Genomic DNA, 23555 nt, shown 5'->3' with positions numbered 1-23555 from the left:
ACCGAAATATTACTGTCATTAAAGTTGTCTCGCACATTCTAAAAAAGTTTTTCTTTCCTTATGAACAGTATTAGCCAAACTATATCCAAAAAAGCTCTGTGTGTGTGTGTAACAGGATCATCACAAGCACAGAAAATGTGCTCTAATCCTATTAAAATGCTGGGAACAGAGGTGTTAATGACACAATCAGAAATTTATTTTGATCTAGATTAAAAAAAACAAGGTGTTTTTGTATTAATTCATATTCTTACAAAAATGAAAAAAGGAGAAGACAGAAGAGCATTGTAGGAAGAGATCCTTATCTATACAAGGAGAATTATTTCACAATTCTGGCAGCACTGGAAATTGCTAAAGCACATTCACTGTATGAATTTAAAGTCAGCAATGGTTCTGCCAGTTTGATGTTGTTTATAAAACAGAGTGACCCTAACAACCACCACTATCTTAATCTCCAAAATACCAGTAGTTTGATTTTCTTGGCCCATGGCCCATTGCCAGCAATGGGAAGAGACACTAGCACCAGCATCAAGGAGTTAACAGAAATGTGCTTTGTATCAGAGTCAGCAAAGTGTGATATAATGTGTGAAGAATAAAAACCTGTAAATTTAAGTGTACCAGTTATTCCACCACATAAAACTGAAAATAAAAAGTGGCAGAAATCTGGAGAAGAAAAAATTCTCTTCTCAAGACATGGTTTAAGGCTGTATACACAGTTTCTAAATAACTGCATGACAAAGTTTCAGAGCTGTAGTATTTTAAGAATATTGCACTCAATTTTGTCTCAAGAGAATTTTCAATTCCTGTGTTTTATTTAGCACAGAGGATATAACATGAGTCCAGACGTCCGTCAAAAGGAAAACTAGATTACTTTGTTTTATTACACTTACTAATTTTAAGAAATGGGTAAGTAGAAAAGTATTCCATAATTTGAGGAATCAACTCTAAACAAGAACTCAGCTGTGTACATTTTATATATGGCACACAAACACACATCGTTCTGTATTCTTTCCTAAGTTTCTCATGTCTGAATATGGTTTTACAGCTACTAAAACAAGCAAAGGACTTTAGACAGTAAACCTGTGGAGGAGCTACTATTATGGAAGGACTTGTTTTCACTGAAAACAATTCAATATTTCCTGTATTCAACACATGTAAGAAGATTCTAGGCAACATCACTGACAAGAAAGGGAAAAATGTTAAATCCTATTTAAACATAACAAATACTAATACGGAACATGGCATTTAGGGAGCCAAACTATTTATGCAGTTGAGTTCTGTCAAGCCATTGATTCCTAAAAAAATAAAAGTTCTTTTTCTGATTTTAACAATCCTTTTAGTGCAAAATCACATTTATTTCCCTGGGGAAGGTCCTGGATTTTTGCCTCTCATTGGGGGTGGTGCACGCTGCAATGGTGGTGGCTGCATACCACTAGACACTGCCTGATACATTCCTCTCATATCTATCTGCTGGTAGTTGGAAGGATTCATGATGAGATTTGGAGGCTTTGGCATCATGAGATGACTCATTGCTGCTTGTTGATAAGACATTTGCTGCTGCTGCTGCTGATTGTACTGCTGCTGTAGTCTTCTGTTCATAAGTATCCGCTGAACACAACTGATTAACTGTGTGAAGGGAAAGTGGAGCTGTTACAAGTGCATGACCTATTCAATGCAGCAAGTATCAAGTTTAGAGTTAAAAATCAATTTGCTAGGGACTACCATGTCTGAAGGAGAAAGCATTATTGTTATCACCATCACTAACATGATGGCATTCACAAGCTGATTGCTGTAGAAACCAGTTAGTAACACCATTGCGGACTAAGTTCTCCTAATGACTGCCTGTTGTAGGTAGCATTTATGTTAGCTGCCATGGTGATACGCACTATACTGTAAAATTACTCCCATATATTAGTTACAGCATTTATTGTCAGGTACCATTTATCATCCCTTTGAAAATCCTACAAGTTGATGGGCAAATAAACATTTAGTGACTACAAACAGGGGAAAATTCTTCCAGTTGGAGTAGCCTCTACTGGGAAAATTTCAAATTTCTTAAGCTAACTTAAAATGGCATAACTCTGTTTTCCAAAGTGTGGTATATGTACCACCAGTGGTACATGAAAGCATTTTAAAGAGTATGTGGAGATAAGCACTGGAACGGCACTGGGATAGGGGGTACACCCATAAGGTCCAAGTCCCAAAAGGGGTACATGAATGTTTTAAGTTTGGTAAACACTGGTATAACTCATTAGTACTTCAAAGTAACAAGCATTCTGTATAATTCCTTGGTGCTCACAGTCAGAACTTTCCAGGTCCTGTAACAAAGTAACATACCACGAAAGGACAATGAGACTGGTTTAGAAAGATAACATTGGCATGCATTTTTTTGATTTCCAACTTGTTTTAAGGAAGATATAATGTATGGAGGAGAGCTTTTGATTTGTTTTGCCATAGAACTAAACCGCTCTAAACTCAACACTGCTGAAGTGGTCTAAGTACCTGTCTGTAACTAGAAAGTTAACATCTTTAAGGGGACTGAGTCTTGTGTACGCTATATGCCTATTACCAGTTATTTGGTTTTCTTTAAGCCAGGCTTCAAGCAGTTCAAATGCATGAATTAACAACATTTGGGAGACACTATTTTACAATTTACTTTACAGACATCTCCAGAAATAAGCAAGGCTAGATGAACACACTGTATGACCCAGCACTTTGATACGGACGAACAAAACACATAGTTGGTAATTACTGGGCCCAATGGATTGATAAAAAGCTATCATTCTACAAAAATGTCTTTAATATCATGTGCTAGTTCACAGGGCATCACTCACGTTCCCCAATCCAAATGAATATAACTAGCTAAAAGGCAGTCAGAATGTTTACCATCTGTTGTTTTGTCAAGACATCATTGTAGATGGCTTCTCGGCGCTTAACATCAAGCTCCTGGCTTGCCTGCCTGCTTAGTGCCAAGGCCTGTACTTCTGTCTCTGTCAAGGTCAGATTTTCCTTCCACTGAAAAGGGAAAAAAAAAATTAGTCACTCCAATAGAAAAGCAAAGGGAATCAAGTTCTCCCAATATTTTTTCAGAGATGCATTAATATAATTGGTGTGGAACAACAGCCCAGTTTCCACTAAACGTTCTGGGAATGTATAGTTTTATAACTATAACAGTTACCAAATCTTTATATTACCAATTAAAACATGCTTTTTTGATTTTCTTGTAAAAGGAGGAATATATGGACTGAAAAACAAGGGAAACAGTACTCCTAAGAATATGCTTATTAGTCTCACTTGCAGGAAGCCAGCATTTTCACTATATGGTAAACAACACTGACATCGGGCTATGGGACCAAATAAAGAAGAAATATGACAATTAACTGGATGACAATTTACAATCAATATAAACTTCTCTGGTTGACTCTGCTGCTTAACATTTTTCCACCTCCTGACCAAATGTGGACTAATGTCTATTTTACTTACTATAGATGAAATTATATCTTCAATGGGCTGAATTCTCACTGCAGTTACATTGTTGGTTGCTTCCACAACTTTTTCTCTTCCTTGATTAATGAGGTCCTGAAAGAATAGAAGACAGTACATTATGAAGAGTCAGTGCAAAGCTATAGATTAAGAGGGCAATATATTTAAATATGCTTTTCTCCATCTCCAATATGATAACTATTTGAAACTTTTTTACACAAGTAAACATTTGTGGGTAATAGGATGGAAATAAATTCACACTTAATTATACGTTGTAGGAAAGTAAATGATCAGAAAATACATATAAGTTAACTGAAAACAATCTGCTCACTCAGTGCAGGTCTACACTTAGGGACAATGTCAATTTATGATATGCACCTCCGTGAACTGCGTAGCTGGAGTCAATCCAATGGAGTTAAGGGAGGTGCAACTTGTAGTAGATTCTTAATACTATATATATGATCCAGTGAGTGTTTCCTATAATCAGGATACAGTGTTGGTATATGCAGTGGCCTTTTTTTTTTTTTTTTTTTTAAAAACATAAAAAAACCCATAAAAAAATTGGGTATAAGCAATTCAATATGCACACACAAGTTAGTAGATTTCAACAAAACACATAGCTCACATATCAACTTCTAAAAAATGTGACTGACATTTATTAGAAGATATTAACTAACATGATGTTTTTTATAACATTCAGTAATTACTGATTTATAACTAAATTTGAATATTCGAGGCACGCTTTGTCATTTGCATTTCACCACCTACCTCCAGCTGTTGGTTACTCATGGCTGACAATGCTCCCAAATTGAACGGAATATATGGAGTTTGAGTGTTGAAATTGGTAGGGGGCATATTAGTACCAACCGGCATGTTGAAGCGCATGGTCAGACCCTTAAAAACAAAAATTGTAGTTTGGAATATTTACAGTAGCTAATACCAAGTTAAAGCATGTCACTGCTGTTAGTTATTAGAAAACAACTGAACACACACAAACAAAACAAAGCTTACAAGATAAACCAAATATTGTACAGATGAAGTTTTAACCCTTAGAAGTGTAATTGTCTGAGTGTGTTGAAAATTCTTTCCAGACACGCAAGTGAAATGATTCAACCAATCAGGGAAGCTTCAGTACCTGTCTTGAGATCTCAGTTTAGTTCATCATTAATAATTTGGTATAAACACATTAAGACAAGAAAATCCTAACAATGCCCTCGGTTTGTACACTGACACACTTTTACATTAATGTAGTGTGTGTGTACACACCCCCACATCTGACCTGATACATTGCTTGAGTTTATGATTCCTGATATTTAAACACGTTGAAGTACTGCAATATAGATACAGTAGTACACATTTGTTTAGCCAGACTCCATTACAGATAGATCAGCAACAGAGCAAGTACTTAAAAATGAATTAATCAAATAGAGAAAAAACAGCTGAACGTGACTAGCCTGCCTTGACAGAAATGCAGTATTTTATTCACTGTAATAAAGAAATAAAAGACACATTGCAAGAAATAAATCTCAACTACACAAATCCATTGTTGAAATAAAAGGCAAAATCATGAATTAGATCAAAAGGGTACTGAAGCAGAAAAGTAATTCCTGAAAATATTGAAACTACACCACAAAGCAACTGAGAGGCATGCCTGGTTGCACAAAGCCAGTATTCTCGCAAACTTCTATTTCCAAAATGAAGGAATGCCAATGCCTAAACAGGCACAGTGTAACAACCATTGTTCTTTGTAAGAACAAATAATCCCACCCTCTGCAAAAAGCAAAGATGAGTTTTCTAAAATAAATTTGAGTTACAGAAGCTAGTACCATAAACTCTTCCATTTGGGAATGTTAAATAAGCAACTAATCCAGCCACATATGACTTTGCAAACAAGTACGTGTCCATAAATCAAAAGTGTAATTTTATCTTTGATACCAAAGATTCAATCTTGAATAGAAATTATTCTTTTGTTCTCACTCACAGTTTTATCTGAAGTGGTTTACGTTCTCTCAGATTTCAAAATCTGATATTTACGTAATGAAGTTGTAAAACTCTAAGGATGTTGCTTTCAGAATCTATATGCATAAAAACTGTTACTCTGTTTTAAAAAGGTTATGACTGAAGTATTAAGAATACTGGCAATGTATTAATTTGTAGCATTAGGAATTGGTAACTAGACAAAAAGTCAACAGGACTCTCAGCTTTGCCATAATCTACCGTATGTTTGTTAAAGATGCTCACATACCATAATTCACATTATGTAGCCTAACTTTTTTTTTTAAACTAGAAAAGGTCTTTTTTATTATAGAATCCATATTAAATATCACAAACATAGAAATTTCAAAATTCTGGTAGGAATTACTGAAAAATCTTCCAAGGAAGTAAATGTTGTAGGACTTCACATTTGAAAACAAAAAGAAAAAAATGGATGTTCAACTGCTTTATCACTCTGGTCCTCAGATTCTAAACTCCATGCACAGAGCCCTGCATGGATAAAAAAATTTATATCCACAGACACAAATTGATCTCTGTGGTGCAAAAGAGCTTTACTGGGAACCATGTTGGCAAAAGGAGCAGCATGTCAGGCAGCTGCCCCCTGCTTCTTTGGCATGGCTATATCATCTTCAGCCCCACTCACTGCGATGGGCACCAGGCTCACTGGAAGCTGTCCCTAGTCATGCTAATTCATAAAAGTGGCTTGCAAGTTTCCATATAAGAGTGTTAAGCCATGCAGGGCTGTACTCTCTCTACATGATATTGTTATATCCTCCAGGCAGGTTGCTTTATCCATCAGAAATGGTAATACTTTATAAATAAAATAAATGTGTTTAAAATAAAGGTCATGAAGTATAATGGACTCTATAAAGTTATAAAACTGGAAAAAGGAACTCCTAACAAGAACGTAATTATTCAGAAGCCTTTTCCCCTTCCCCAGATGTGAATTAAAAAGTTTCTTTTTCTTTTTTTTTTTTAGGTTCTATTTAAAGTTAAGTTTGGAAGACATATGACTGTTAAATTTGTATCTCCACTTGGACCCATTCAGATAGTTTAATGTCATATCTCAGAGTACTTTGATTCCCTCAGAGAGATTGCACTGGTACAAAAAATCTCCAGCTACTCATATATGAACTCCCAAAATTCTCTCTCTAAAATGAATGATAGGCCCTTTTAAAATCTGCAGCAGCTTTCCATACTTCCCAGTTTGTGAATTCAAAGGAGGAAGATTAGTTATCAGATCTGATCACAAAGGCACAACATCTTTCAGAATTTCAGGCATTTTTCACTTCTGCTGCCTTCGCATCCTTTAAAGGAGCACTTTAACAACACTACTCCTACTTATACCAAAGCAATGAATACTTAAGTTCTTATTCTGCTTGTACAGTATAATAACTGAGGTTAATTTCAGTTTTCTCTTCTTACACCAGTTAAGTGAAATTTAATTATTTTCAAGACTTTTGAACTAAGTCACAGATTTAGTTCAAAGTCACTGGGTATCTCCTTTTTTGACAGTTTATAAAATTGTTATGTACTACTTTCTCCCACTTTTTTTGATTCTTGGATTGTAATTAAAAAAGACGTTATCTCCAGGGATTGAATAACTGGCAAACTCTCAATCCAGCATTTACTTATGCCTCAACTGGATGATATTTTCTGGGATTTTGGAGAAAAATAAGGGGCTTTTTTTTTTTTTTTTTTTTTTGTGACTCCAACATCTATTTTTTCCATTCAAAAAATCTCAAAAAGGTTGAGATTTTCCACTATTTTTCAAAAAGAAGTATAGTGAAGAACATCAGCTGGATGTGTAATATAAAATGTGAACACCACAAAGCTAATTAATTAACAAAAAAGTGACAAACATTCAGGCTATGTCTACACTAGAGAGTGATCTGTCAACAGAAGGTATCGTCCTGCAAAACTTCAGTCAACAGATTGTGGCCAGACTGCCAACCAGATCGAAAGAATGATCCGCTCTGTTGACAGAAAGTGGCTGGACTGCCCAGTTGCCAGAAAGGCCAATGGGAAGCATAGCAGACAGGACTGCCCCGTGTCCCAGAAACCCAGTCTGTTGACAGAGGGCACCCTGGAACATCCAGACCGGCTTCCTGTTGACAGAATCTGTCAACTAAAGCAGCATATGTCTTTTCATAGTTTGTTCAGCTTTTTAGAGGTGATATTTAAAACTACCATTTTAAATAACATTGTTCAGAAGCCCATTGTCAAGCCTGTAATAAAACCAGTTGTATAAAGATTCATTATGCCTCAAGAAAAAAATTTTTTTTTTTATTCTGAAGGTTAGTTTTGCACACGACACCCACTTTAAGTTAGTCTAGACAGCTTTACCTTCTTTTCAGCTTCATATTCTGCCCATGCTGCCTTTCTTTCCTCTTCGGTCAATTCTTCCTCCTCTTTATGGTCTAGCAGGGAGTCGTGCTCATGATAGCCTACTATATGTTCTTTGTGGATCTGAAGCAATTCTGCTAGAATTGTATCCTGTTTAAAAGAAAAGTACCATAAAGTGAAGATCAATTGTTAAATATTCTTATCTGTAATTGTGTTACAGTGTATTTTTGCTGAGCATGTGTAAGATGTGTCTTTGAGCTGTCTTTCACAGAAGAGGTCAAAGAACTTCACAATATACACTAAACTAAAAGAAATATTAAAAAATAATGCAGTCTTCCTGATAGGAAAGGTCATTGTGTAAACAACCTTATGCAACAGATAGATCACTTAATGCCTCCTACACAGTATGTGCAGATTCCATGACTGATGAAGAATAAGGACCTAAATAAAACAAAATGTGACAATAATTGCTTCTTTAAGAGATGCTTTCATTCGTCCTCTCACAGAATGCAGTGATAATATCCTTCAGTAAAGAAGCAGAGCCTCCCGGTTGAATTTCATGTGTTTGAAAGTGAGTCCAAATTGCACGTTTCAGTCTAAAACTCCAGAAGCATTTTCACTAGCATACTAGTAATAGTCCCTGAGAAAGTCACCTCTCTCAAAAAAACAAAATGCTTGTTGGGATATGCCAACCCCGCCTCTGTCACTTCCCCACCTGAAGAAAGGGCCGGCCTTTGCTTCCATCTCTCAAGCCCTTAACATTTTACGTGGGCAACCCAGCGCAGCCTCTATAAAAAGCAGGAAGCTGGCGAAGACCTATGTGGAGCTAGCTGCCTCCTGCAAAGGTGAGCGAGCGTGGACTGGAGGAAGAGGAGGGTGTTAGATGGGGAGCTGGGTGTGCCTGGCTTTGTGGGAGGGGAAGGACCTGGGCGGACTGCTCACAGGGCTCAGGTGGCCAGTGGGCTCGTGGGACTTGCAGGGCTTGGGGGGCTGGCCCCAGCATCACAAGGCTCAGGCGGCCTGGGCGAGCGGGTGGTCCCAGCAGTACAGGGCTCAGGCAGCTGGTCCTTGCAGTGTAGGGCATGGGATGGTGGGCAAGTGGCTGGTTCCGGCATTGTGGGGCTTGGGCAGGTGGCTGGCTCTGGGGGCTGGCAGGCGGTCAGCCCTGGCAGTGTGGGGATCAGGTGGGCAGCTCTGGCAGTGCAGGTCTCAGGTGGGCAGGTAGCTGGGGCTGCATTAGGCACCCACAAAGGGCCAAGAAAAACTATTTGTGCTTATTTTTAATTTTAAATAATATTTTTATAGCAAGTTTTTGTGCTTATTTTAAATAACAAATTGAATTTTTTGTTAAAAGGGGGTTGGATGATGGTAAAGAAGAGGTGGGGAGGCATAAGGGTTTCTCAAAAATCAAAAGGGGGGCATGAGGCATAAAAGTTTGGGAACCACTGATCTAGGTGGTACTTAGCTCTGCTATGAGTGCAGGAGACTGGACTTAACCTTTAGAGATTCCTTCCAGTTTGATAATTCTGTGATAACATCTCAATTAAAAAGTAAAATAAAAGACAGGGAAAAGAATGGATGATACAAAGCTGCTCGTATATTTAATTTTAGTTTAAGGTTTAGCAGTCTTTTTACTGAGTCAACATCTCCTTCTCCAAGGGCACCCAGATGACAATCATTGGTACTGAAATGAAACCAACACCTCTGAGGATCAACAGGAACAGACATTGCTCCTTTTGGGACCATAAAGTCTAGACTGTCTATATCAGTATTTTTTAAACTTAGTTCCGTGAACAACTTGCTGGTGTGCCTCAAGCATCTGACACGTTTTAATGTCATACACTGATGGTATATATTTTCTCTTATTAAAACAGATACAATATTAATTTTTCATTGCTATGATACCTGATTAAATTACTTCTATTTGGTTTTGCTGTATATGTTGCTGTTTGGGTTTTTTTGGGGTCTGACAATTTATTTTAAAGAAAATTTTCATAGGTGTTTTGTGTAAAAAATATTATTTGGTATTCTGTAGTCTCAAAAAGTTTAAGAAACACTGGCCTATAGAGAGTTAAGATGGGAGAAAAGGATACAAACACGAGCAGTTGGTATGGAATTGATCCACAGAGAAATAAAGTGACTTCTGACCAACATCCCAGAGAGAGCTAGTAGCAGAGCCAGGAAGCAAAGGCTGGTATCCCGAATCCCAGTCGCAACTGACTACTATCTGCTTCTCCACAGGCAAAACACAAACCATAATTTTGAGTATTAAAGCGGTTAACATCACAACAACAACAACAAAAAAAGACACCAATCTCTTTGTTCCATCTTTGCCCTATCAACTGCCTCTTTATGTGGGAGCCACCACATTCTCCTCCAGCCCCTCTGTGATATATCCGTGACTAAAGGGCAAATTAATCAAATAATAGGATTTAGGAAAAGAAAAGGGATGTGGTAATAGGATACACAGAAAACATTTAAGGGAGGTGAGTGAAAAAGACAAGAAGAGATTCCAAAATTAAGTTACCACAATAAAAGCTTTTTCAACATACTGCAGCTCTACATAAAGTGTGTGGAGGATTCTTATACATGCATATGCATTAGTTTCCATGGTGACACTATTAGTGAAAACAATACTGGAATATAATCTACATTCACTTGGCCAACACAGTCATCAAAATGTGTTTTAAATTACATCCAACTGTGTATGTTTGCTTTTCTTTGTCTAAACTTTGTTTTGTGTTAAATATAGCAAAGAAGTTGAAAACTAAGTAAAATACTTCACTAAATTTTCTTAAATGTTTTACAGTGGGAAACAAATTAATTCAATTTTATGTGAAGTCCAGCAAAAAGTGTATTTGTGTTAGTATGCTCTGAAATTTTTGAAAAAGCATTTACGAATATGGCTTACAGGTTTTTTAGAAAGATACTGAAATACAAGTTTGGTACTGAACTGAAAACCTGCTGAAAATGTTTCCAAACTTCAGCAATGTTTCTCCCAGCTGTCATTTTCAACTTTTCATGGAACTAACTGCAAGGGAAGAAATACATCTAAAGGAAGACTAATCCCAGAGGGTTTACAACTTATATATTGAGTTACAAAATACCCTCTCTCAACCAATTCAGTGAATTTCAGTAAAGAGGCAGAGACATGTACTGTTCTGGAGTCAGCAGCTTTTTCAGAATTTACAAATTCTCTCTTCTTAGACTACAATGAACAAAAGAACAGCCACAATGGGTCAGACCAAAGGTTCATCTAGCTCAGTATCCTGTCTTCCAACAGTGGCCAATGCCAGATGCACCAGAGAAATGAACAGAACAGGTAATCAAGTGATCCCTCCCCATCACCCATTCCCAGCCTCAGACAAACAGAAGCTGGGGCACCATTCTTACCCAGCCTGGCTAACAGCCTCTGATGGAGGTATGGTCTGGGAGGTTTGTTGGTGCTCTGGGACAGAGGGGGTCTTTGGGTGTAGGCATAATCTGACTTCTACTGGGGGTGGGGGGAGGCCAAATGGGGGTTAAGTCAGCTCTGCCTGGCAGGCAGGGTCCAAGGAGAGAGCACCTCCCACTCCACATATACCGAACTCATGGCAGCAGGCCATATAGTCTGTCTGTGTAGGGTGGGGGTGGGGAAGAGACAATGAAAAACATAATTTAGAAGTGGGAAAGGGTTCAGCCCAGAAAGTTTGAAAACTGCTCAGGCTGCAGGTAGCTCAGGTAGTTAGGGCTTCAGACTCATGGCAGGTGCTAGGGCTGGGACTTCAACCTTGCAGCTCCTTGCTTCAGCCCTGTAGGAGGGCACTGAGACTCCAGGTTTCAGCTGCAGGGCCCCTGTAAAAAAAAAAAAGCTTGAAGCCTCACAGGGGGACATGGACCCCTGTTTGAGAACTGCTGTGCTAAATCCTTCCCTCCCACCCCCTTCCCAGCACATAATCCTGGGGGAGTTCAGTATAAAAATTTGGGGGAATCTATTTAAAAACAGTATAATAATGTTCATAAATCAATTTATTTAACACACCCTCCTAAACTTCTGAAAAGCACAATGCAAAGCAAAACATACCACCTAAAACATAATAAAAATACAGTTTAAACGGAACAGTCTCAGTTTACTATCTCTTTCATGAAAAGATAATAGCTCCAATGTGCTTTCAAACCTTTTAATCTGCTGTTCTACAAAACTAAACTAAAAACGCTTTGAAGCGCCTGAAACTTGTCTGGATTAGATAACTAGTCACCAATGTAACAAAAATCTACACAAAATCCACTGTGTCTACAGTAATTATTTCTATACTTACATCATCTAATTTTGAGCCACTGATTAATCAGCCATCATGCATCTGGTATGCTTTCTTGAACTAACAAAGATGATTGTTAATGCAGACTTCTTTGCAAAGAAGCAAAGATAGTGAATTAATAAAAATCTGCTCTTAATCAGTTAAAGTTAAGGCTAATTTAACAATTTTATGTACTTTTATAAAGAACTTCTTATTTTAAAAAAGCCTTTTAAACACAAAATTCAAGAACCGAATCTCCCTTCTCAGTTTTTTTTAAATAACACCGTTAAAAATAAAATAGTGTCTATAAAATAAGATTCCATTTTTTATGCCACTCTGACACCATTAATGTCTTTTGAGTCAGAGTAAATCAGAGGTCCCCATTAGTGCAGACAGGGCTTGACCAAGTTCCCACAAGTGACAAGGAGGGAATGCCACCCAGTTTTGCTCCCTTTCCTACACCACCACCAAACACAGTAAACCCCTGTTCTATTCCTTGCCCTGGCCCCATGACAGCTGTGGCCTCAACCTTAACCTCCTTACTCCTGTCCTTATCCTGTCCTCCTAGAGCCATGGTCCCACTTTTGATTCTGTGGGGGTGTATGGAACGCAGACACGAGTAAGAGGAATGTGAGGTTAAGAAGTTTGGGACCACTGCTATAGAGTGATTGACATAGCCACAAGCATGGTTGAAAGCTTTTTGTTTCAGATGTAATGAGGCTCAATTGTCAACGGATGCTGTGAGAATGAGATGGAATGCAAGTCTCCAATGGTTTTGTGGAGGCTGGAATATAACAGTTGATCAGAAGTAGGAGTAACAGTTATGTGAGGCAACAGAGAGGTGCCTGTGCATCCAGCCCAGGGACAGCTCTGTATACAAACAGCAACACCGTTCACTATAAAACACAGCACACAGAAACAAGAGCTCTAATTTTAGCTTTCTTTACACATGAAATAGCAAATTACACCTGTGTGATAGCAAGGCTTTTCAGCAGCTAGTCTTAATTTCAAATCCTAGCAATGGTGCTCTGCCTCATGGAGAATCAGATCACAATCCTCAAGCTGACTAGAATGTACGCACTCCTTGGAAAAGGAATTATACCACAACAACAGGCTCTCTGTTATATCGAGACAGTAATGATGGAGAATGAAAAAGAACATGCCATTCAGCCCATCAAAAAAATTGCATGTTAACTCTTCTGAAGGTGAGGAGTCACACATTGACTAGCATACATACTACATCATAAACAAGATACAATGAAAGCTCTGGAAGTCAGTCATGCCATCCTTATTCCAAAACTGACAAACTGTTATGTAACGTCAGTACTATCAAATGCTACTCAAAAAGTAGCAGCAGCAGCAGTATAATCATTTTTTAAAATGCAAAACTAAGTGGCCTAAAATACCTTTAAAATCCAGCCTTCTATAAACAAGATGTTCTAACACCACACTCACCACACTATTTGCACATGCCAGTGAACATAACATTTATATCTGGACAATTATCTTAAAATTGTCCTTGATTTGATACCTGCCCCACATCTCATTTGCAAAAGATAGGAGTCTTCAAACCTTTACAAGAAGGATGGTAATAAGTTATGAGTGTAAATATGTTCTTTATCTAGTAGCACTTTACAACCATAAAACTGTTGCTCAGGACAAAAAACTTTTTGTGGAAGAAATATGTTTTTGGATGACACACAAATCTCAAGACAAGGAAACCAGCTGAAATTTTTAAAGAATGCAAATTACACAATCACTTGAGTGATTTCTTAAAAAAAATCCAAAAGATTTTAAAATTTTAGGGACAAACTACCATATCCTTCTAGTTAACCTCGGTATCATTTCAATGTTGCTAGCTGTATTATGGAAACAAATATGTATGCAAATTTTGCATAAATATTTCCAATACCTAGTATTTGCCTGTAAGCAGTGGTTATATTTCAACTTGTAAGCATCATTGCTTTTGTTCAGTGAGAAGGCTAACAAATGTACAAAAAGTTATTAAAAATGCCTTGAATCTATCATTAATATAGAAATCTGCATGGGGATTTTCCCATTCAGTATATGATTAGAAGTACTGTGTGTCTTGCTCTTTTGAAACTTCTGTTATTTTTCCATACTCTAACTTTCGAAAACTGGGAGGGGGGTCATTTTGGAAGGTCCTGTCTCCATGGGCGGCGCATGATTCGAAAAGCCGCATTTTCAAATTGCCATGGCTGCCAGAATGTTAATGAGTCGCTGCATAATCATTGCAGCGCCTCATTAGCATCTTTTGAACCCGCTCACTGGCATGCCCCTTTTGAAAGGAAGGGGCACATGTAGACCCAGCCTAATCGATTAAAAATGTTGCACAACGGAGGATGTGTATGCTGGGGAAGGAAAAAAACAAAACAAAACCACCACCACCACCAAACACAGTAAATCTTTTAGTCAAGGTCAAGTGACTCAGGCTCAAGCTACAAGGTTAAAAATATCAGTGAAGATGTTCAGTCTCTGGCTGGAGCCTGGCCTCCTAGAATCATCCCACTCATTGGATTTCAAAGTCCAGGATCCAGCCTGAGCCCAAATTCTACAATACTAATTTTAGTTCCGCAGTGTGAGCCCCAGTTGACTCAGGCTCTGAAACTAGCTGACAAGTATCAGAGGGGTAGCCGTGTTAGTCTGTATCCACAAAAACAGCGAGAAGTCCTGTGGCACTTCACAGATGAGCAGAGTTTTGGGAGCATAAGCTTTTGTGCGCAAAAACCCATTTTGTCAGATGTACTGTTGACAGAGTAATCTCTTTGAGACCCAGCAACCACGGGACTGGGAGGTTGCTGGATAATCATATATTCTGGATAACAGAGTACTCATGCTGGGTAGGAGAACAGAGGATCTTGGACAGCTGCACTCAAGATGCAGCATGAAGGGATGCAGGGCAGCACTGCATGGGCTACTCCCCAGCCTCTGGAGGGCGGGGTGTTGCTCTCCCTCTCTGTACACAAACTCCAGCCCTCACACTGCTTCTCCTGCCAGCTGCACTCAGATGCAGCCAGGAGGGATGCAGGGCAGCACTGCATGGGCTACTCCCCAGCCTCTGGAGGGCGGGGTGTTGCTCTCCCTCTCTGTACACAAACTCCAGCCCTCACACTGCTTCTCCTGCCAGCTGCACTCAGATGCATCCGGGAGGGATGCAGGGCAGCACTGAGTGGGCTGTGTTACCCCCCCCATGCGCTGTACAAGTCCCAGCTCTGATTCCGCTTCTCCATTCTCCCACCCAGTGACCGCTGACCAGATCTGTCCAGTTGTGGGTCATGCTGGTTGTATAAGTGTGTCAGTTAAGCAAACACTGGTTAAACAAGAGTTTACTGTAGGTGTTTGGCTGCATACTGTTCTTTTACCATGCTGTTTTAGCTCTGCCCAGACAGTGAAGATAGCAGACTTTGACTGACCTACCCATAAAATTCACAGCCTGTTTTCAGTGAAGGAATTTGGTCAGACTTATTTATGATGAAGTGCAGTGCTAATGCCCAGGCTCCATGATTACAGGTACACAAACACATGTACATGTGTGACAATGGATTGACCCAGTGATTGGTGGGACTTTCCTTTTTCCCCTCAGCCAGGCAAAGACCCTTCCTCTGACATACATTTTTGTACAGGTACAAAAAAGTTACGTGTTGTCCCCTTCACTTAGCTAATTATTGCCACCTAGATACCATGCCTCTGATGTAGCTAACCACTATCCATTAGCTCATATCCATTGACTAAAAATTTCTATCCATCATGCTGCTACCCTGGCCTCATCTGTAAGATGAATCAGTGTGTTTTTGTTACCTTTGAGGAATGTGCTGGTATCGAGGTTTTCAGGTACTACCATTCTGGAGTGTGTGATTGTGCCTAGCACCACCCAGGCATGCATGTTTTTGAAATATCAGTCCTGTCTTTCTCAGATTCTATGAGCACATCCTACCTAGGTCAATAGCCTGACTTTGCTTACATCAGCAAAGCTTTGCCCACTACTTTAGCTCAGGCCTCTGATACAAAGGTTTATGTCTCATGATCTCTTCTGACTATACTCAATGTCCCCAAATATTGCTCTTAATTTGGAAGCAATATTGCTATATTAGAAAATCTAACATCAAAATATTCCTTGTAACACCAACATTTTGTGTTTTTTATTATTGACAATCTCTTAAAATGCAACACCCAAGTAGATAGTGTAAAAACTCATTTTGATGAAAATAATAAATACAGATGTATGTAACAACCATTAAAATTGTACATGACATGATGTTTAAAAATGTAAATGTTAGCTATATACAGATTAATTTTGGTAAACTGCCAAACAAATTTATATACTCTATCATGTGGATCTGGTACATGATAATATTTTTCCCCTACAAATTATTCTAAGGAAATTTTGCGTGTGAGTAAGAGAAGATATACATTTTCAATTAAGAGCACTAAGAAAACAAACCAAAAATTCAGACCGTGAGAATATTACAAAACAGAAAAATTTTGTTTATATAATCTACAAGAAGTCTCAGTATAAAATTTCGAAAAGCTCCAGAAAAATCCCAACACACTGAAAGCAAAAGAATTTACAAACAAATCAGATGCTCAGATCAAGTTAGAGGTGCTTAAAAAAAGGTGTAAAAAGGTAATCTAGACTCAGCTGTGGTGTACTGAACAATTCCTTCCTAATGTATTCAACTCTACCTAGCAAAGCCCTCTAATTGGTCTTTAATAAAGTCAACAAGCATGCCGTAACTGCACTCACCTAGCAAGTAACCTTTTCACAAAAGAAAAGATGTTTAAGTTTAGATGGTTGTAGAGGAAAATGCAAGAAAAAAGACAACCCAATTCACAACCTGCTCCCTTTAAAGAACTAGCTTTAGGGTTTGACTATACATACAGTTTCTTAAATTCCAAAATCTATGCTTTCAACATTTGGCAATGAGTTCATGGGGTTTGAGGTATATGCTGTTTTTTCTGGATACTAGCTATAGTTCCACATATTGCTCTTAGTACATCTAAATGATTACTATGGTGCATTTCTTACCAATGGCCAAGGATTACTGAGGCAGAAGTTCCTTATCTTACCATCTGCATGGTCATAAAATTGCACAATGACATCGTTGTTCAGCAAACTGCTTTGAAGAAGTAAAAGCAGAAGGGGCCTGAACATAAGGGGGGAAATTATACCCCAAACTTGTAAAAGACAAAACTAAAGCCCCACTTTAGCATAAATGCCTATCTTGCTTTTCTGATAATTACAAAGTAACAGTTCTGTCTTTGTAAGAAAGGTATAGGCAGTTCAGTGCCAAAAAGAAGAAATGCTGGTAAATGTCTGTACTACTGGCTTTTGTTTCCCTATTAAGGGCTTTAGTGATCAGATTGCATATGCTACATTTATCAGGAACAATCTAAATATTATGCAACATGACTTTGACCAAGAGTTTCCTTTGATTGCTGTGCAAGTTATAGCATATTATAATAAAAATGTGTTTTCTGGATGCCATCTCTGCTTTGATTTTTGCAGAATCAAGCATGAACCAGACACTGAACGTGTCTCATTGTTAATACTGGGAGGTATTACAATTAGAAAGCCAGAAACAGGCATGAAAATAAGGACTACCCAAATTGTAAGTAGATGTTACAGAGACCACTAGAGACCATTTAGTCCAGTCCCCTGAACTGAAGTAGGGCTAGGTATTTGCTAGAACGGGAATCAGCAACCCCCAGCATGCCTATCACTGATGGCACACAAGCCAATTTTAGATGGCATGCTGTGGGAGCTCCATCCTGCCCCTCCTTCCCCCATGCAGCAAAGCAGGGGCCAGAGGACAGGGCTGGAAGCCCTGCTGCAAAGCCCCCTGCATCAGCACAGGGCTGGTGCAGGAGCCTCCACCACCCCCACTGTGGCACAGAGCTGGAGCCCTACCTTGGCGGCCCCTGCCGCAAAGACCTCCGCTGTGGGGCTGGGGTCAGATCCATGGGCAGTGCAGGCCCTGCTGCAGAGCTGCAGCTAAAGGCCCCCATTGTGGAGCCCTGCAGAACCTCTTGGATTGTTTTTTAACTTCCCTTCCCCTCAGGGGCTGGGGTGGGGGTATGGAGTCTGGCCAGGAGGGAGGATGCAGGACCAACCTGGTGGTGGGTGTTTGGGGTCTGGGTGGGAGGGAGGGTGCAGGAATGGGCCTGGGGTTTGTGTGGGAGTTAAGGTGCAGCAGTGGGTCGGGGGGTATGGAGTGGGCTGAAGGTGAGAGGTCTGGGTGAGAGGGAGGGGGCAGGAACAGGCTGAGGGTGGGGTTCTGGGCAGGAGCAGGGTGAGGGAGGGAGGGAGGGTCTGGGCAGGAGGGGATGTAGCAGCAGGGTGGCATGGTCTGGGCAGGAGAAGAGGGGAGGAATAGGCTGGCTGAAGTTGGGAGGGCGCTTATCTCCCTGCAGAGTTGTCACTGACTCCTCCCACAGCCAGCAGCGCCCCCCTGCCTGGGACTGGCAACAGCTCTGTGCTCCTGGCCACCAGAGTACCTTGCCTCTGGCCTGCGGCATCCCTGCCCAAGGCAGGCAGCAGGTCTGTGCCCCTGGGTGCTGGGGCTTCCCACTCAGGGTCACCAGCAGCTTCACTCCCAGCCCGTGGGGCTGCCTGCCAAACTGGCTGAGACTACTGTTGTTGCCAGACCAGAAAATCCAGGATAAGAGACCTTCAACCTGTAATAAAATCCTGGACATTTTTAGATACTTAAAAAACCCAGACAGATGGAGATTTAAAAGACTGAAACGGTAAAATTCCGCTTCTTATTTATTAATGAAGTTGGTGTAAATAGGACTCTTAGTGACTTTAAAAAATACCACTGGTACTCAGATCATACATAGAGGTCAAAAGGTCAAATTTTGGCACTCCGCCCTGTAAAGGTTGCTGATCTCTGTGCTATATGCCAATGATGGGTAACCAAGGACAAGACATGGGCTGCATGAGTGCCTCCGTCTCAGTAGGCCACAGCTGCATGCAGCCCTCTGGGATTCCACCTGAAGCTTGCAGACACCCCCACCTACCCCTGTGTGTACCCAACCCCCACGTCTTGCGCACTGGGGCACCACAGCCTGCACTGTCTACTCCTTCCACACCCTCCCAGCACTTTAGAAGCCCCGCAAATGGCTTCACTTGCAGTCCCTCCCGACTCTTCCCAGACTGCCCACCACTGATTTAGACCATGCATATTTGTTTAACCTGTTATGGAAAAACCTCCAGTGGCAAAGACTCCACCATATCCCTATGTAATTCGTTCCAGTACTTAATCATCTTTACTGCTAGAAGTTTTTTCTAATGTGTAACCTAAGTCTCCCTTGCTGTCATTAAGCCCGTAATTTCTTGTCCTGTCCTCAGTGGATAAGTAGAGCAATTTCTTCCCCTCTAAAGCAAGACTTTATGTTCTCTCCCTTAAAATCCTGTTTTTTAGGCTACATAACTTTTTTCGATCATTTCTGTTGCTCTCCTCTGGATTTTTGCCAATTTGTCCATATCTTTCCTGAAATGTGGAACCCAGAACTGGACAAAACACTCTAGTTGAGGCCTGCTGAGTGGAATAATTACTTCTTGTGTCTTGTTTACAACGCTCCTGATGATACACCCCAGACAGATGTTCGTTTTTGTGCTGTACTGTTGACACGTTGTTTGTGACCCTCTACAGCCCCAAGATCCATTTCTGCAGTACTCCTTCCTAGTCATGTCTCGCTTTGTGTAGCTTTTTATTCTTTCCTAAATGTAGTACTTTGCATTTGTTCTTTTGGAATTTTATCCTTTTTTTCAAACAATTGCTTCTGTTAGTTAAAATCAAAATTCCAATCCCGCCCTTCACGGCACCAATTCCCCCAAGCTCAGAATCATCTGCAAATTTGTGTTCTCTAGGGCATTATCAAAACCTCTTAAGGTACAGAATAGAACCAAACCCAGGGCCAAACCTTGCAGGACCTCATTCAGCATGCCCAATATACCAGAAAAGTGCACCCATCTTGTAGTTTTGTTTAGGCTGTATTTCCCTGGGTTACTTATAAGAAATTCTTGTGAGATTGTATTAAGTGCCTTATTAAAGTTGATATATATTTCATCTACTAGAACCCTGCTAGTCCTCTCCCCCAATGTCCACAATACTTGTAACTAGAGTTGCCAGATTTTGGAAAATCTTGGGCAGGACAGGAAGCCCCAGCCACAGGATCCCCAGCAGGATGACATGGGGACCCTGCAGCCCCATGGCCAGGGGCCATCTGGGGTGTTGAGCCTTGCTGGCAGCCTGAGCTTTTTTTATATATAAAAAATGTGGCTCAAGAAGCAATCAAAATCGCTATGAGACAACAAGGATTTGTAGGTAAAATAACTCAGTTCTGAAAATGATGGAACAAAAAACAATTAAACAATTTACAGTGAAGAAATAAATGCAGCTTTTTTTTTCTTCCCCAAAAAGAGGTTGAATTAAAGGCCAAAGAAATTAAAGAAAAATTCCATATATTAGTCTTCAAATTTTTCCATGGGAAATTAAAAAAAACCCTCATGAAAAGTATTTCAAATCTACAAACCTCTTATATAAAACTACCTGAGAAATACTTGAAGTTAGAATATTCTGATTGGAACTAGAATTTGTCACAAATATCAAGAGAAGCTGCCATCTTGTGATGGCAAAGGAAGACAGGAAAAAAATCACTCTCCAGTAGGTTTAATATGAGAAAACAATATTTTTAGATCAGTTGGAATCTTACACGATTTTTTTCTCCTATCTGTAGTTTTGTTTTCTTTAACTACACAAACACAAGGTGAGAAGGAGAATATCCAGGATTTTCAAGAGATAAGTAATTTACATGACCGTATTTGATAGTCCAGCACAGGCTTCTTTCATTGCATACCTGACCCCAGTCCTCCTCCCCCTCTCCAGTGCTAGCCTGCTTGCCCTAGTTGCAAGGATTTGGGGAGCGGGACAGCTGATTTTGGAAAAGCAGAATACAAAATTTTGTTGGCTGGAAGGAGAAGAGTGGTCGAGGAAAACTGTGAGAATAACGCAACATTCAAGTAAGGAACCTAACCATTGTGAAAAAGATTAAGTAGAGGTGTGCAAGGAAACAGTAAGTTTTGGAGGAATATTCAGTTAGCAGAGAAGAGATCATCAGAGTATAGAAAAAATACAAAATAAGGTATAAAACAAAACTACAGAAAAAAATCCACAGTACTTAAATACAGCAAACTGCCCAATCTCTCCCACTGAACCTAACGAAGATGGAACGTGACTGTCCTAATTTATGAAAAGGAAAATGTTTACCTCCAAGTTCAGAGTAATTTTTTATGTTTAATTTTGACAGAAGTGTCAAATTAATTGTACTTGAAGAATGCATAATTGTGAAATTGTGGAAATATAGATGAGTTGCTCTTTAAGAAGGACTTTCACAAAACTGGTATTTTAATAAAAATGTTTTTACTCCTCAAAACTTCAGATTTGAAAACAGGCTTGTAAGGTTTCAGCATCAATTGACCCATGAAACAAAGAGACACTAGATATTACCTATGCCAAACATTCTCAATGTTTCCCTTGCTGAGATCCACTCCCTCCACCCCAACATATTTTAAAAACTCCATACCTCCACCTGTGCCACAACAGTTTTTCTGCATAAATAAGCCAGGGCTGATGTTAGAGAGTAGCAAGCAGGGCAACTGCTCAGGGCCTCACATCACAGGGCGCTCCACAAAGCGAAGCTGCTCAGATTTTGGCTTCCCTGGACGAAAAGGTTCAGAGCCTGGGGCTTCGGATTTCTGCCCTGGCCCCCAGTTAAAACAACATCAACCCTGCCTGGTGGACGCCATGAAACATGGTTGTGGCACCTCAGAGTATCCCAAAAACCTTGTTGAGAACTGCTAGTCTATGCCACACAGTGATATTTGAAAAAAATACATTACAGTTATATTCCTTGTCTGACAGATTGATGGTTTATGCTGGTTGTGCATAGTAACAAGTGTCTCCAAAAACATTCCATGCTCTCTGAATTCCCAGCTTCAGCAGGAGCACAGAAAACTTAGTATCCCGCCACATAACTGCATCTTAAACTATCCTATCCAAAAATCTCGTTGAAGAGAGAGAAAAGGAAAAATAAAGGAAGGATGTTGTACAGAATGACAGATAAACAGTATTCTATTGTGAGGATATAGGAACCAGCACACCAGAAATTATGCCGTACAAACCAAATGCAGAAGCTGCTAAAATGAGGAGGTAATTAGTTGATAATTTAAAGCCTGTCAAGTGAAAGACTACAAATATTTACAAAGCAAAAAAGCAGTCCTGTAGCACTTTAACACTATAATTTATTATCAGATGAGCTTCCCTGGGAATAATTTATAAATAATTTATAAATTATTCCCAGGAAAGCTCATCACCTAATAAACTATGTCAGTCTTTAAAGTGCTACAGGACTGGCTTTTTTTTTTTTTTTGCTTTGAGAAGATACAACAAACATGGCTACCTCTCTCAGACTACAAAATATTTGGAGTCTTTTAGATAGCATACAATGAAGTTCACATCCTTAAAAGAATTACAGACTGGCAACTGGATTGGAAAGAACTAATGAACAGTCACGTTGAATTACAGTATACTTCCCCCACCTCCAAGATGGGGGACTTGTGTATGAGCATAAATCACCCTTGACCCATCTGTCTGTCTGGAAAGATAGGAAGAGAACTAATGAATTATGTTTAACATATAAAACTAAATGTTGACACAAATTGCTCTGAACATTACAACCATCCTTGAATGAGAATGAAAACTGTTCTCAAGAAAGGTGTGCCCCAGGCACCAATTTAGTTATGTATAAAAATAAATTAAAATCAGTTTGAAATTGTTTTTCAACAAATGAATGTTGAGTTAAATCAGTATAACTTTCCTTTGAAACAGATATACAACAAGCCTCTAGTCCCCACCCCATATCGCTAACTAGGTAATTTTTACCTTTTTTGTCTAGGTGGAAAACCTAACCTCCTGTTCTGTCTGTCTCTTCACAACTTGCCCATCACTTCAATGGGATGAGGAATTTAGTTGACTGCAAATTATTCTGAAGATGAAGTATTATAATATCAGTTTGTCAAATCATATACTAGCCTTTTTTCTATTCTCATCTCTCTATCAAGACATCCAGTCTCATGACACAGACTTTTCTTAAAACAAATGCATATTCTTGGAATTCACTTCCAACATTTACCTTGATAGGGGTATTGTAGTATTCAGAACTGGGTATAATTATATGTGCATTTCTAAAATCATACAGGAGAAAATAAGTAACTTTCAGAGTACAATTATTATGGAAGATGGCTTGCTCAAAATTCCAAAATCATTAATCATACTCAAATTCAATAAAAATCAAAAACACTCCCAATTTTCCTCAAGAGCCATTTTGATATTTTATGGTGATAAACTATTCCTAATACAGAAATATCCAGAT

The 23555-nt window shown here is 39.4% G+C and overlaps 1 protein-coding gene across 2 annotated transcripts in view; it reads right to left on the bottom strand.

Annotated features, from left to right (window-relative positions):
* Window positions 1-847: 847 nt before the first annotated feature.
* The window catches only part of ATRX (ATRX chromatin remodeler), a 168825-nt gene continuing 146117 nt past the window's right edge, over window positions 848-23555 (bottom strand). For both annotated transcript variants that reach the window (XM_075008068.1, XM_075008069.1), the window contains 5 exons: window positions 7822-7971; window positions 4249-4374; window positions 3481-3576; window positions 2884-3012; window positions 848-1623 (listed from right to left, as the gene is read on the bottom strand). In XM_075008068.1, the coding sequence (XP_074864169.1) occupies window positions 1351-1623; window positions 2884-3012; window positions 3481-3576; window positions 4249-4374; window positions 7822-7971 (774 nt within the window). In that variant the 3' untranslated portion in view covers window positions 848-1350. The remainder of the gene's footprint in view (window positions 1624-2883; window positions 3013-3480; window positions 3577-4248; window positions 4375-7821; window positions 7972-23555) is intronic.

The sequence above is a fragment of the Carettochelys insculpta genome, chromosome 13, assembly GCF_033958435.1.
Source record: "Carettochelys insculpta isolate YL-2023 chromosome 13, ASM3395843v1, whole genome shotgun sequence".
NCBI classification, from domain to species: Eukaryota; Metazoa; Chordata; order Testudines; family Carettochelyidae; genus Carettochelys; species Carettochelys insculpta.
The sequence above is the reverse complement of the archived record's forward strand: the minus strand, read 5'-3'. Positions and strand labels throughout refer to the sequence as shown.